The 14,222-nt window shown below is 34.6% G+C and overlaps 1 protein-coding gene across 1 annotated transcript; it reads left to right on the forward strand.

Annotated features, from left to right (window-relative positions):
* The first annotated feature begins 903 nt into the window (after positions 1-903).
* Positions 904-14,177, forward strand: LOC147473963 (alpha-N-acetylglucosaminidase-like). The gene is made up of 19 exons (XM_086586825.1): positions 904-1,233; positions 1,777-1,850; positions 2,651-2,862; positions 3,630-3,751; positions 4,157-4,242; positions 5,239-5,333; positions 6,164-6,245; positions 6,658-6,764; positions 7,245-7,275; positions 7,530-7,647; positions 8,761-8,811; positions 10,061-10,170; positions 10,630-10,732; positions 11,564-11,661; positions 12,153-12,264; positions 12,794-13,041; positions 13,139-13,376; positions 13,458-13,536; positions 13,640-14,177. Exons 1-19 carry the CDS (start codon positions 1,009-1,011, stop codon positions 13,873-13,875), a joined length of 2,427 nt encoding a protein of 808 aa, XP_086442951.1. The 5' UTR covers positions 904-1,008; the 3' UTR covers positions 13,876-14,177.
* The last annotated feature ends 45 nt before the right edge of the window (positions 14,178-14,222 follow it).

The following is a 14,222-nucleotide window of genomic DNA, read 5'->3' on the forward strand; positions in this document are numbered from 1 at the left end:
AACTTGATTTATATTTAATCCTTTTTGCACAATAAATTTTACAACATTCTTTTACAAAAAAATATAGTAAATTCTAATAACCATATACCACAAATTAATAATCTTGAAATTTTAAAGAAAATAAACTTTTTAGATTACAAACCTTTTAGACCCTCAAAGAAGTCAGACTTAACATGCGATTTCTAATTTTTTTCAACAACTCGAATTTTAGGTTTGAAGTTTTATGCTATTACCATGCTTCATCTAAATTAATTGGTTCACCAAAAAAAAAAAAAAAAAACTAGATTAAATTGTTTATGATTTCAACTAGATTATCATATGTGATCTCTTTTTAATTTTACTTTAATAACATTTGTGCTTAATCAAATTGAAATGGGCTATCATCTATGCATTCAACACTAAGATTTGTCTTACTTAATCAATTCTCGCTATTTTTTAAAAAATCAAAGATTTGATAAATTTTGGGTCTTCAATTAGAGCTTTCAATTTCGTTTGTTATTTATTTATTTATTATAGTTCTATTAGACATCTCCCAAATAATTTGGTGGTTATTGGGATATGTATATAAAAATGTTAGTTATGTGGTAATGCCAATTGTTTTCTGCCCCCATGTTAAATAGTTGAACCTATATCTTTGCGAGAAAACCAATCCCATATCAACCTCTTTTCCGTATGTGCCAAAACTATCAACTCGAAATCCGGCAGTTAATATTATTTTTCGGTAAACTAAACTGGACTTCGGTTTTTAACTTGTCTGATGGTCAGTATTATAAATCATGGCCATTGTAAATGCCACGAAACATAAGGAAGTGGGAAATACTGATAAATCAGAATAAATCGTATATACCGACATATGATCCAATAACTCGACCGGGCTATAAAGATACTTGTTGAGTACTTGGATTCCCTTTTCATTCTCTTCAGTAAGCAAAAAGATTCTCCAACCTCAAATAACTTCACTCTCTCTCTCACTCACTCACTCACTCACTGAACTGAAAGAGAAAGAAGATGTCAAATTTTAAAGCAGTGCAGTTTCTTGCGTTTCTTCTCTTACTAGCATTCCCAACTACTACTACTACTACTTCTCAAGTGAATGAAGCAATGGAAGTTATATCCACTAGACTTGACAGTAAGAAAGCTACTTCATCTGTACAAGAAGCTGCAGCTATAGGAGTTTTAAAGAGATTATTGCCTACTCATGTTTCCAGCTTTGACTTCAAAATTATTCCCAAGGTACAATATTTTCACACCATCTTTGCTTTCATTCTAGTCATTTCATCTTAAACTATGATAAGTACTATAATTCTATAAACTAAAGAACACACTGAATAATGAGATAGATTGAGGAATGCCCCCTTCATTATTATGTTCTTGAGGAATTACCCATATATCTCTTTATTTAGTATTGGTTTGTTATTATGTTGTATGCATAGAGGAAGTTTTTATTTTGATTTTATTAGTGAGATTTGTTTATCGAAGTAAAAGATTAGCAATTTATACGATTATGTGAAGTCAGCTGCCAAGCTGGCCTTAATGGTCAACTTATGTTAAGAATATCGGTTTGATAAATTCGATGCTACTTCTTACTGAAAGAAAATTTTTATATTCTTTATATATTTATTTTGAAATTTTGTCATTTGGGTTGTTAAGATACAGAAAAGTCGAGTCAAGTTGGCAGTCCAAGAATTTGTATGTATGTGAATAAACTACAGACCTTTTTTCACATTAGCTTGATTGATGAATTTTATGCTTATTATCTTTAGTTTGATATTTCAGGATGTTTGTGGTGGATACAGTTGCTTTTGGATTAGCAATGTCGATTCAGGAAACAAGCAAGGAAAAGAGATAATGTACGCAGAATTTATTTATTTTTTTCCTAAAAGATTAAGAAATTCTTGTGTGTGCGCACTGATAAATATTATTTTTTCTGATAGGGTGAAGAATTTCTAACATTTGAGACACTTCCATTGGAATGCCCTGCTCTTCCTTAGAAGTACACAACTCTGCATACATTGTATTGCATTGTTCCCGTTTCCTTCTCTACCTAGTAGAACTAGAAAGTTGAACTAACTGCTCGAGACTCTAACATCTATGCCTGATTCGAATCAGTGCTTCCCAATGTTTTAGTAATAATATGTATAGAAGGGCTAGCGCAGTGCACAAAGCTTCCCCAAGTGCGAATGTATGAGCCTTACCTCTGCATGTGGTGGATATGATCTCCTAATTATATAGATCAACCCCACACAAATTTGTATCCCCATCAAAATTGGTACTTAGATTTAATACTCTTCACCGATAGAATGAGGCTACATTAGGCAGGGTTAAAAGTTTTTGAATGGACTGATATATGATTTCTATGTAATGTTACTTCATCTACTTTTCGACAACCTGTCATCGAGTATAGGGCCATGGAAACTTTAGAATGTGGATTCATTTTTGTATCCTCAAGAGAAATTTAATTTAATTAGATGCTCTACTTGATCAATATGGATTCATGGATCTGCTGTTTCTTTATTCTGGTTTCCCTTCCTGGAAGTGCTTTTGACTCTCTTATGTTATTTTATTGGTCATAGGCTAGTGATACTTCATTTTTTTTTTGGTTCTTGGTGAGGTGTTTAATAGCATTTTCTGATTTTATAACTTCCAACAGGATCAAGGGCACCACAGCAGTTGAAATTGCGTCTGGTCTCCATTGGTATTTGAAGTATTGGTGCGGTGCTCATATTTCGTGGGACAAAACTGGTGGTGTTCAGTTGTCGTCCATTCCAAGCCCTGGATCACTACCAGTTGTAAAAGATGAGGGGGTGATGATTCAGCGTCCAGTCCCCTGGAATTATTACCAAAACGTTGTCACTTCTAGTTGTAAGTATTGACTGTGTTCTTCTTTTTGTTTTCAGATTGATTGGTTTTCTATTTCGTTAAAACAAACTATGTCTAGAAAATCCAACCTCTTATGAGAGTTACTCCACCATAGTCAGTAGAGACAGATATCATTATTTGAAAATAGTTTGACCCATATAGGGAAAGTCTGGAAGACAAATGGTCGATATTGGAATTTTGCAAGATGTATTCATTGAATGGGGTAGGAAGGGGGATTTTTCATCAAAACTGTACTAATTTTTATTTTTCTTTGAGAATTGACCAAAATCAGCTCGTACAGACTAGAGAGACATTCATCTTAGAGTTTATATGACAAACTAAGAATCCTATGACTTCGCAATTCAATTATGACAAATTGAAAAGAGAGAAGATGCAATTTACATGAAAAACCCTCTTTAGGGGAAAACATCTATTGGTAGCAAAGTCAACTTAATTTGAATAAGTAAGTTACTAGACGTTGATCCTTTTGGAATCCATCGAGATCTGCAGTTGTTATCTTACAATCTTCACCCCAGACCTTCAAAGGTGAGTCATATAAAGTTTTCACATGGCTTCCAATTTCTTTGAAATGAATCGATATATTAATGTATCATACAGGTCTTAGAAATAATTACTTTTCTCTGTGCTTTGCAATTTTTTTTAAAAAAAAGAACATCATGCAAATAAGTAACATAGTTATCTCACTTCTTTCAAATTCACCACTTCGATTATTTTAGAAAAATATCAGCACTAAACTTACATTTTTCCAGATTCGTATGTTTGGTGGGATTGGGAAAGGTGGGAGAAAGAGATAGACTGGATGGCTCTTCAGGGAATTAACTTGCCCCTGGCCTTTACAGGACAAGAGGCCGTATGGCAAAAAGTTTTTAAGGTGATATGGTTATTCACAGTCTTTGTTTTCATTCTATTTTATCTACTATTTGCCGGTTTTATAAACTATATAGCTTGATTGCATGGGTTGAGAAGAGAATTATGTGTTGTATGGAATCTCGACACATATAGCTTGACTTTTGCTAATGTTTGTAAATTAAATGACTCAAATTAGTGAAATTACACCGTGAAGTTTGGTTTCTTTTGGGACTTAACATACTGATCCCAATGTGTTCCTATGTTGTGTTGAAATATTTTTCTGTCTCAGTTTCACCTTTTGTTAGGAAATCTTTTCCTTTACATATGTTTTTTATTAATTAATTTTTTTCTTAGAAAAAAAAAGATAAGAGAACGAGAAAAAGAAGAAGCTGACATTTTGGTATTTGATTATTGTGTTTGGTGACAGAGTTTCTATACTAGCAAAGAAGATTTGGATGGCTTCTTTGGCGGACCTGCTTTCCTTGCTTGGGCTCGAATGGGAAATTTACATGGGTTAGTGAAAGTTAGGTCCCACTGACTTATTTTTTTAAGTTACAAACCATATTGTAAATCCTTATGCTATATTATATCTTCTGATTTTAAACTATGTTTGGTAAAATTGTTTGTGACATTGTATTATTATACAAAATAGAAAAAAGTAAAATTTGAAATATAAAGAATTCTTCAGATATTTCTATAGCTGTGTGTGTTTTCGTTATAAGATTAACTAAAGAAATTCTTGTGGTAGAAGTTACACATTTGGCGGGTAACTGGGTACATGTCACCATAGTTATCAATATCGTACGATACACGACGATCACGATACGGATCGTATCGAACGCAAAATCAATAATATCATACTAGTGTATCGAAAAGTCTTATGTAGGGAGCATATCGTGCGATACGATGCATGATACATTTCAGATCGAAATGATACACTTCAAACACATGAACTATTAAAAAATTTTATCCGAAAACGAGTTTTTAAGATTTATTTAGTTTTTTCTTCTCCTTTCTAAGCCGTAGAAAGCCATCTAAGCTTTTAGGATATGATAAACAACAACTGTAATGCAAAAGCAACAACTAGCTTACTCATCTAACATCTAGCCTATCCAGCCAATCCCTTTATGTTTAATACTAATTTGGGCCTAGTGGTTGAAAATGATGACATTTTGTACCATACACTAGTAGTATTGTGTGTGATAAGATTATTTTTGTACAAAACTTACATACACATGGACAAACACATATAAAACTATAATCACGAGTCTTCACTCTTCAATTCTTAATAATACCCTTTCCTGCAAAGTATGAATTTATGGTATATATATATTCAAATAACTCATATATACATATTTTTTGTAATTAATTTTAAAAATACCGTATCTTATGATACACGATACGATATGCAAAAAATGGAAAACGATATATGATAATTTGACAACTATGCATGTCACCATTTGCCTTTTCAGATTTATTGAAAGACTCCAATATTTGTCCTAAACACAGATGGGGCGGACCTCTTGAACAAAGTTGGTTGAATCAACAGTTGGCTCTTCAGAAACTTATTCTATCTCGTATGATAGAGCTTGGCATGACTCCAGGTAAAGCTTTGGTTTGCTCTTGAAGTGATCTTACGATTTTGATGCCATCTTATTTGTACACAAGTTCATGACAAAGAAGTTGTGATTGAAACTACAATGAAGCATATGTAGAAAATTTCAATGACGAGGTGTGTTTAAGTTTTTTTTTTTAACTGTAAAAGAGATATCTCATTAATATGTAGAAAGCAATCCCATTAGAAAATAACTAACCCATCTTAACAAGATGCTAAATTTAGGTTACCCCTTAGCTCCAACACAAAAAACAGAAAAATCTACAGTACAATTGAGGTTCTATGGACATATTTTCGATGGTGCAAAGTATGGGCATGTTAAGGTTCTGTGGAAGGGATGAAACTATTGTGGGAACACTGTAAAATGGTAAGTTTGGAACGTTATAAAACACTAGATTTGAAACTAATTATATTGCATATTTTGTTGATAATCACTCCAAATTCTCCCTATCGTCTACTAAACTTGTGCAAGGTAAAGAAAAAGAAGAAGTAACTTGTGCAACGTATATACCTGCCAAAACGTAATCTTATTATTGATTTTGCCTTAAAAAAAGGAGGTTCATAGCTCCTGTGAGAATATCAGCAGTTCATCACACTTCCCTGCATGTAAAGAATGTTCTAGAGTCTAAACTATGTACCATAACCGCGTTGTTGTTAGTTGAGCTGAGAAATCTGTCATGATACTTTATAGTATTTTGTGAACATAATTATTGATTTACTTTACTTACTTTTTGTGTCAGTTTCTCTTTTCAATATCTGAGTTTGTCTAATATGTTTGCAACGAAATAATTCTATTGATGTTCTGTTTTTTCTGTTCAGTGCTGCCATCATTCTCTGGGAACGTTCCAGTGGCCCTCAAAAAGAAATTTCCTTCAGCCAATATAACTAGACTTGGAGAATGGTAATATTTTAATGTGTTTACTTTCTGCTAACGTGATAATCCGTGACGAAGTTTGGTTGTTACAATCTTTTTTATATTTATCATGGTTTACAAACTCATAACGACGTATTGATTTTGTTTTTGTCAGATTGTAACAAAACAGTTACGTAATCTTCTTGCCTATCCCCCCCCCACACACACACACACACACACACAGAGACACAGAGGTAGGACACACCTACAAATGGGTGAATAATCTCAACAGTATCATAATTCATTAAAATCTTATGTAATGGTTGTGGTCTATGTTGATAAATTGATGAGGTTTTTGTGTTTTACCTATTATCTATTTCTTCCGCCAACTATATTTATATTTTTCCGATCATCATAGTCCAAAATATTTATTGGCTAAAATCACTTCTCCCTGCTCTAGGAACACTGTTGACGGTAATCCTCGTTGGTGCTGTACGTACCTTCTCGATCCATCAGATCCCCTATTTGTTGAAATTGGGGATGCTTTTATTAAGCAACAATTGAAAGGTGCACATCTTGTTGTATTACATTCATCATATGACGTTGTTCCATTACCTATCAAATTTATCTATACTATGAAAACACCTTATTAAGATCGTTAAATCATTGGCTCTGAGTGCATAGACATGGAGATACCTGCAGAATTTGCTTTGTGTGGATCGAATTCAGAGTCTTTACATAATCTTGTGATGTATGCCTCCCTAACTAAATAGGCATGGGATCAACTGACATGGCCTAGAGACAGTTAAGTGCAGCCCGTATTGACCAGCAACACGGTCAATTGTCAACAATTGACATTACATAGGAAGAGAAAGGATGATGGGCTGATGGCTGTACTTCTGAAGATTAGAGTATCTTACTGAGTGTTTGTGTTTCAAAGTCTTAGTTTGGATAAAAAGATATAAGTTTTGTGGTGTTTCATCTCCTCTGGCATTGATTGACCCATTGACATTGTTTTTACATGAACTTGCTTTATTTTCTTTGCAGAATATGGAGATGTAACTGACATATACAACTGGTAACTTTTTTTTTTTATCTCATCTGTTATTCATTATTGATATTTCTGGAGTCTTTGATCACTTTAAGGATGAGCTTTTGAAACTATGTTACTTAACTCGTTGTGTTAAAAAAAGAGTATTTCATGAGTGAGGATCATATGCTGTTTTCTACAAAAAAAATTTAAAAACTAAATATCTATTTTATTTGTTACTTCTTGCTTAATACATCTCGCTTACCTGAATTATAAGTTACTTCTCATCATGTTCATTGTAGTGACACTTTTAATGAAAATGCCCCGCCAACAAGTGACCCAGCTTATATCTCTTTACTTGGAGCTGCTGTTTACAAGGCAATGTCCTACAGTAATAAGAATGCTGTCTGGCTAATGCAAGTATGTTACCCAGCTCTCTCTCTCTCTCTCCCTGCCGCTGCTGCTTGAATGCTCTATCTTTATATGTGATGATTATATCTTTGTCCAACATACCTTATATGACATATTAGAAAGACCTTGTGACCTCATATGACAAAGAATGCGCAATCAATGAGATTGCATTTTTTTCTAGCCAAGGCACTATAAAGATGGGAGTCCATTCATGCTGCATATAAATTCTTTTAACTCTGGGTTGATCCTGCTTGTTTTAAGTTGGTTGTTATAATAAATATTGTTGTGTTTTTGTTTTTATGTTCTATATGGGTTTTCTGCCAACTTGTTTGCCAATTTTGGTGTTTTTGTTAGTAATAGTAGTAATTGAAAAAAGATAAAATCCTAGAGTTGATCTAGTAGGACTGATAAACTAGAGACCACAACTGTCCCTCCAGGACACCTCAACTACCACTCCACCAAAGAAGTTCCAGTTCAAATCTGTTGAGATGCCTAGTATGGTCCCACATGATAGCCTTGCAATATACATTATAAGTTCCTGGGTCTCTCCACTCATTGCCAATTGGTTTTGAAGTGGATGCTTCAATGTTTAAGATGGCATCAGAGCTGGCTTTTGGTTTTGCCCAACGGGCCCGTTTATTCCACATACTTAAGTACGTTGTCCACGTGTTAAGCTAATTAAGGCCACATGTGAGGGGGCGAAATAGAACTCACTAAACCAGCAGACTCAAAATCCAAGCCTGTAGTACAAAATGATTTAAACCCCTACATAATACAAATCATCTCATCGAGCATCATTTCTAATTAGTTTTTTCAAAAGGCCCCAAAACGAATTTTGATGCACGACTGGTGGAGATCTGATTCTTGTTGTTGTTGTTGGTTGCTTGGAGTGTTGAATCAGGCAACACCTATGCTATTGCTTTAGTCAGTCCGTTTATCTGTGCTTCTCAAATATGAACTCAGTCTGATATTGACACAATGGGAGTTTTAATAGAACTTGAAGCACTTTCTAGACATGTTTTCTTTGTCATGAATTGTCTGCTTGTTACTTGTGTAGTATCATTGAGTGTGTGGGATTATGATACACAATTATTACCGTTTGATAATTTCATTGGTTTGCAGGGTTGGTTGTTCTCATCGGATTCTGGATTCTGGAAGCCACCACAAATGAGAGTATGAAGTTTACTAGTACCAAATAATTCTATCTTCAGGACCTTTACATTCTAGACTCGAATCAACTATCTTAATGAAAACATCAGTCAGTTCCATGGCTTATTTTTTTGTTGGATGAACCCTTACCAATTTGTGATGTATCTTGTTGGCGGAAACTTCAACAATGGATAAACACCAATTATGATTAATAAAACAAACGCTAAAACTAAGGTTTATACCTTCAAACTAGAAGAACAATTCTCAAAGAATTAATATCTAATAAAAACCATCTAACAATGAAGGCCTAGATGCCTTAATATAATAATCTTTGTTTCTAATTCTAATTGGAAACCAAAATAGAAACCTTACTAATTACCTATTACTAAAACCAATAAAGACTGATGAAATAGAAACTATGTTACTAATTCTTAAACTAATAACTAATTAAGAAATAGGAGGCATCCATCTTGATATTAGGATGACATTGGCATGATGTCATCAATGCTCATGCATCAATCTCCCCCGTTTGAAAGAATTCATTCTCGAGTTTGTTGTCTTGAAAATCCGTGAATATTCCGTTAAACTCTTGTACAATCATCAATTTGGGAGAACTGCTAGTGCAACCTTCGCCCGTTTAGGCATAACGCAAAGCTTGGTGTATCACACTCCTGCCTTTAGGATGAGCTGCCCTCGGCAGCTCACGGCGACCAGCCATACTACCACCGATATTGTCCATACTTAACCACCTTCTACAAGAGCGTGGGGTTCTCCCAAAAGTACTTGATACCATGTAGAGATCAATCATAGCATGAGCCACGTCTTAGACATAATGCAACCAATGTGGGACTAAACTTCTGGTGCAACATTCTCCCCTTGGGAATAAAAAAGAAGAAGCTTTTCCCCAGAAATCACTTGTTAACTTGAGGAAACTTATATACATATTATTCTTTTTTCAAGTGTTTGGTACTTTTGGTATGGCACATAGCTCCATTATAAGCTTTCCAATATGCGAAAGAAAGAAATGGTATGGATAGTAGTCCCTCTATTCAATTGTTTCTCAATTTCTATCCATAAAGGATTTCAAAGTTGTGTCATGAGATTGTTACTTGCAATTGGTGAATTATTAACGCTTTTTTCTGAAAGAAATATATATTAGAGCTTTTCTTTTGATTGATTATATTAGAGTCTTCTTGCATATCCAATCGCAATTGCAACCAGTTGTATTTTCTATCAGTTACATTCCAGCTATTAATTCAATATGGTTCTACAGGCACTACTGCATTCTGTTCCATTTGGAAAAATGATAGTTCTTGATCTATTTGCTGATGTCAAACCCATATGGGAGGAGTCTTCTCAATTTTATGGAACTCCTTATGTCTGGTATTCTCATTTTACATTTGATATTCTGTTTCTCGTAAATTTTCCCTCTAACGAGCTGCATTTTTTATATTATTTTTTGGTTTATTCTGCAATTCTTGCTTTATTTTAATTTTTTCAATTTGTTTTTAGAAACAGTAATAAGTATAATAATGATCATTATTATTTTGGTCTTTTACAGTTTAGTAGCTAAATTTCTGGTCTGATCCTTCATTAATGTGTTCTTTCTTTTTCCTTTTTCTTTTCCCCATAGGCAGAACCTTTGTGTTGTTAATAAAAAAGAAAAATTGAGATTGCATATGCACCTGAATAAAAGAACTTAAGAAGTCAATAAATTCCTAGAAGGAATAGACATAAGCAAAACCGATACCTAGAGGTCCCATATATGTCTTGGATGACTCCTGTAATCCTGTACCAACAGAAGCCTAACTAAATGTATTTCCAATGTCACAAAATGTACAGGTGCCTTTTGCATAACTTTGGTGGGAATATCGAAATGTATGGCATACTTGATGTAATTTCTTCAGGTCCAGTCGATGCTCGTATCAGCCAAAATTCCACCATGGTACGTGATGCTTTATTTAATTTTTTGCACCTCTCATTCTCTGGTGTGTATGATATGCTTGTCTGTGGGCGTTGGAATGATTCGGAGACCAGTCTCACTTGATTCCATAATCAACTCATCTTTGTTTTATATACTAAAAGTGGGCTACCACAGTGCTGCTCCATATCATATTATCATATAGATGTCATTTTAAAATTTGCATATTCTATGAAGTATAATAGTTTTATCGCATTGTTTCTCCTGAATGTGACATCATTAACTGCAGCAGCACGAAAACCATATTCTAGACACCTGGGTCAGCTGTAGTGTTTTCCAGTATAAGATATCTTTTTATACTCTTCCAAGTTTTTGTTTCTATTCATTTGGGCATTTTGATGTTGTTTGAACTTTCAAATCTGTTCTCTAATGCAACAATTTAAAGATATGACTATTATTATGACTAGTAGTCCGTTTTTAAAAGGAATTAATCAAATCTATTAGTGTGGTTACTTTCTGGTCAGTGTTTTGGTGTAATGTGATATGAGTTTATTGTCTTATTGCTTTATTGAAAAAAATAAAATTGTCTTAATGAAGTAGTCGGCAGGCTTTTAAAATATGATAAACAAGAAATTTTTGATATGCACCTCTATAAATGCTATCACCTTCTCCATCTATTTGATTTCCTATCGCCTCATCCATATATTTGAGACACCCTCATCCATATATTTGAGACACCCTTTTTTTCTAACCGAAATATCATACATTAACAAGTCTTGCTTTCGTGAACCCTAGCCATTTTCATTTGAGAAACGGAACTAGTTGAGAAAGGTTTCTTATTTAATTTTCTCGCAGGTTGGTGTTGGCATGTGCATGGAGGGAATAGAACACAATCCAGTAGTCTATGAGCTGATGTCTGAGATGGCTTTTCGTAGTGAAAAAGTCCAGCTTAAGGTAGATTAATGAAAACTTCGACTTTTGACTTCTTAGTTGTTAAAGGAGTTATACAGGAAGGGAATCACAATCTAATTGACTGCACAGCTGTCAAGCACGTTCTCATGTCTCTGTTTTAGCCAAAACAGTACCACTTCTAAGGATCTACACGGCTCAATAATCACAAGCAGAGAGGATTTACATGAAAAGATGGCGAAATTGTAATATTTTGGTCCATGTAATAACGGCCTAAATATACTTGGTCCACAATTAATCTTTTTAGTGCCTGGTCTATTCCTTCAGTTGACTTCACTCAGTGTTAAGTTTTCAAAATGCCTATGATGCCTTGCATATGTATTTGAACCAAATTGCAGTTTTTCCTAGAACACGTTTTTCCCAAAGTCTCTTGTTTCAAAATTCTTAGAGCCACATCTATTGGCTCTAAATGCATTGAACCTACTTACTTAGATGTATGTCTTTTTGTAGCTTAACCACTCTTTCCTTTCTCGAGGGATTGGCTGAAATCATACTCCTATCGAAGATACGGTAAAGAAATTAATCTAATTGATGCTGCATGGGAAATTCTTCACCGCACAATCTACAACTGCACAGATGGAATTGCTGTACGTTCTTTAAATAATCTTCCTTTTTTTACTTGATTCTCTGGGAGATTAAACTTTGTCATACTTATTTGGAAACTGCACTAAATGTTAGGAAGTTAAGGATCAGCCTCTGAAGAACACTACTTTGTATATTCTAGAAACAACTAAAAGGATGGTGTTCCAAAGTCTTAAATAGTTAAAAGGTGGTCCAAAGTCTTATCGTTGTGTCACACGGAAGAGCTTAGCTATATTAAGGCTCTACCGTTTAGGTGGTCCGAAGTGTTCTAGGACTATAGATGGTGTTTTTTTGAGTCCGTAGTCACTAGGTGGGATTGTTTGTTGTTATTGGACACAGGGTGACATTGGGGCTTTATTTTTATTTGAGACATTTGTCGTGGGATGGGAGCTAGGATTGTAGTCATGGTTATTTAATAGCTTGTGATAGAGCATGCTCTTAGCATTTTGCTACAGTTCATCTATCACATTCAGGTGTAGCATCTTTTGAAGGCAATGAACATATCAATGAAAAAGATATATTTCATTGTTGCAGGACCACAACAAAGATTTCATCGTAAAATTACCAGATTGGGATCCATCATTGTATTTCCATTCGATTATGTCCAAAGGTAGCCGCATTGGCAATCTCTTCGAACAGGATAATACCAAAAGATTCTTCTTGAGAGAAACAACCTCTGATTTGCCTCAGCCACATTTATGGTACTCAAATGAGGAAGCCATTATTGCTTTACAGCTATTCCTAGATGCAGGAAATTATCTTGCAGGAAGCCTCACATATAGGTAAAACACTTGTAAAGAAAAAGCTTCAATCTTTTTTCGATTAGAAGAAACATCTACTCCAGAAAAGATAATTCTAATCATGCATGTGTTATCGCAGATATGACTTGGTTGACCTAACTCGACAAGTGCTGTCAAAACTAGCAAACCATGTATATATGGATGCGATGCTAGCTTTCCAAGTAAAGGATGCCAAATCCTTAAGTCTTCACAGCCAAAAGTTTGTTCAGCTGATCAAAGATATCGACATTCTGCTTGCGACTGACAATAATTTTCTACTGGGAACTTGGATAGAAAGTGCTAAAAGGCTTGCTGTAAGTCCTAGCGAGAAGAGGCAGGTAACAATCACATGATTACACACTTATTTTTAAAGTTTTAAAAATGAGTGCACGTCTGACTTTTTCTTGTTTTTTATTAAGTATGAGTGGAACGCAAGGACGCAAGTGACTATGTGGTACGATAATACAGAAACTGAGCAGAGCAAGCTCCACGATTATGGTGATATTTCTCTCGACTTGTTTATTTTGTGGGTGACTAAGTTACTTGACTCCATTTGTCAGTCTTTATCTGTTGTTTATAATCTTCGTTTCTTGTTTACTAGCGAACAAGTTTTGGAGTGGACTCTTAGCACGATACTATTTGCCGAGGGCTTCAACATATTTCCATTATCTCTTGACAAGTGTGCAACGAAATGAAAGTTTTAAGTTGGACGAGTGGAGAAGAGAGTGGATATCATTTTCCAACAAGTGGCAGTCAGGCACAGAGCTTTACCCAGTGCAGGCCCGAGGTGACTCCCTTGCCATTACTAAAGCACTGTTCAAGAAGTACCTGAGCTGAGATTTTGGGACGCTCAGCATTTAATCCAGATTAACGACAAACTTTTGAGCTCAGCTTCCAAATTATCTAGCAAGATGGGCGGTTGAAGTTTCTCCCCTACTATAGCGAACAAATGCAAATTGTTTGTTCGTGGCTTGGCAAACATTTGCAGTGGCTCGAATTTATGACTTCAATTCATGCCCAGGCCCTGACGTTATCACGAAACTGTAATGTACTGTTGTAAAATTGCATTCATAAGTAATCCACTAATCCATATATTACAATGAGATTAAGAGCAATCCATATTATACTTGTGATTGTATGAACGTATTTTAGTTTTTACATGCATGAATACCATAATATATCAA

This window comes from Coptis chinensis, unplaced genomic scaffold (assembly GCF_015680905.1).
Source record: "Coptis chinensis isolate HL-2020 unplaced genomic scaffold, ASM1568090v1 utg157_pilon_pilon, whole genome shotgun sequence".
NCBI lineage: Eukaryota > Viridiplantae > Streptophyta > Magnoliopsida > Ranunculales > Ranunculaceae > Coptis > Coptis chinensis.

Coding starts and splice junctions, on each gene's coding strand:
- LOC147473963 (XM_086586825.1), top strand. CDS start 1,009: ATGTCAAATTTTAAAGCAGTGCAGTTTCTTGCGTTTCTTCTCTTACTA. Junction 5,334..6,163: donor AGAGCTTGGCATGACTCCAG/GTAAAGCTTTGG, acceptor TTTTCTGTTCAG/TGCTGCCATCATTCTCTGGG. Junction 8,812..10,060: donor GGAAGCCACCACAAATGAGA/GTATGAAGTTTA, acceptor ATGGTTCTACAG/GCACTACTGCATTCTGTTCC.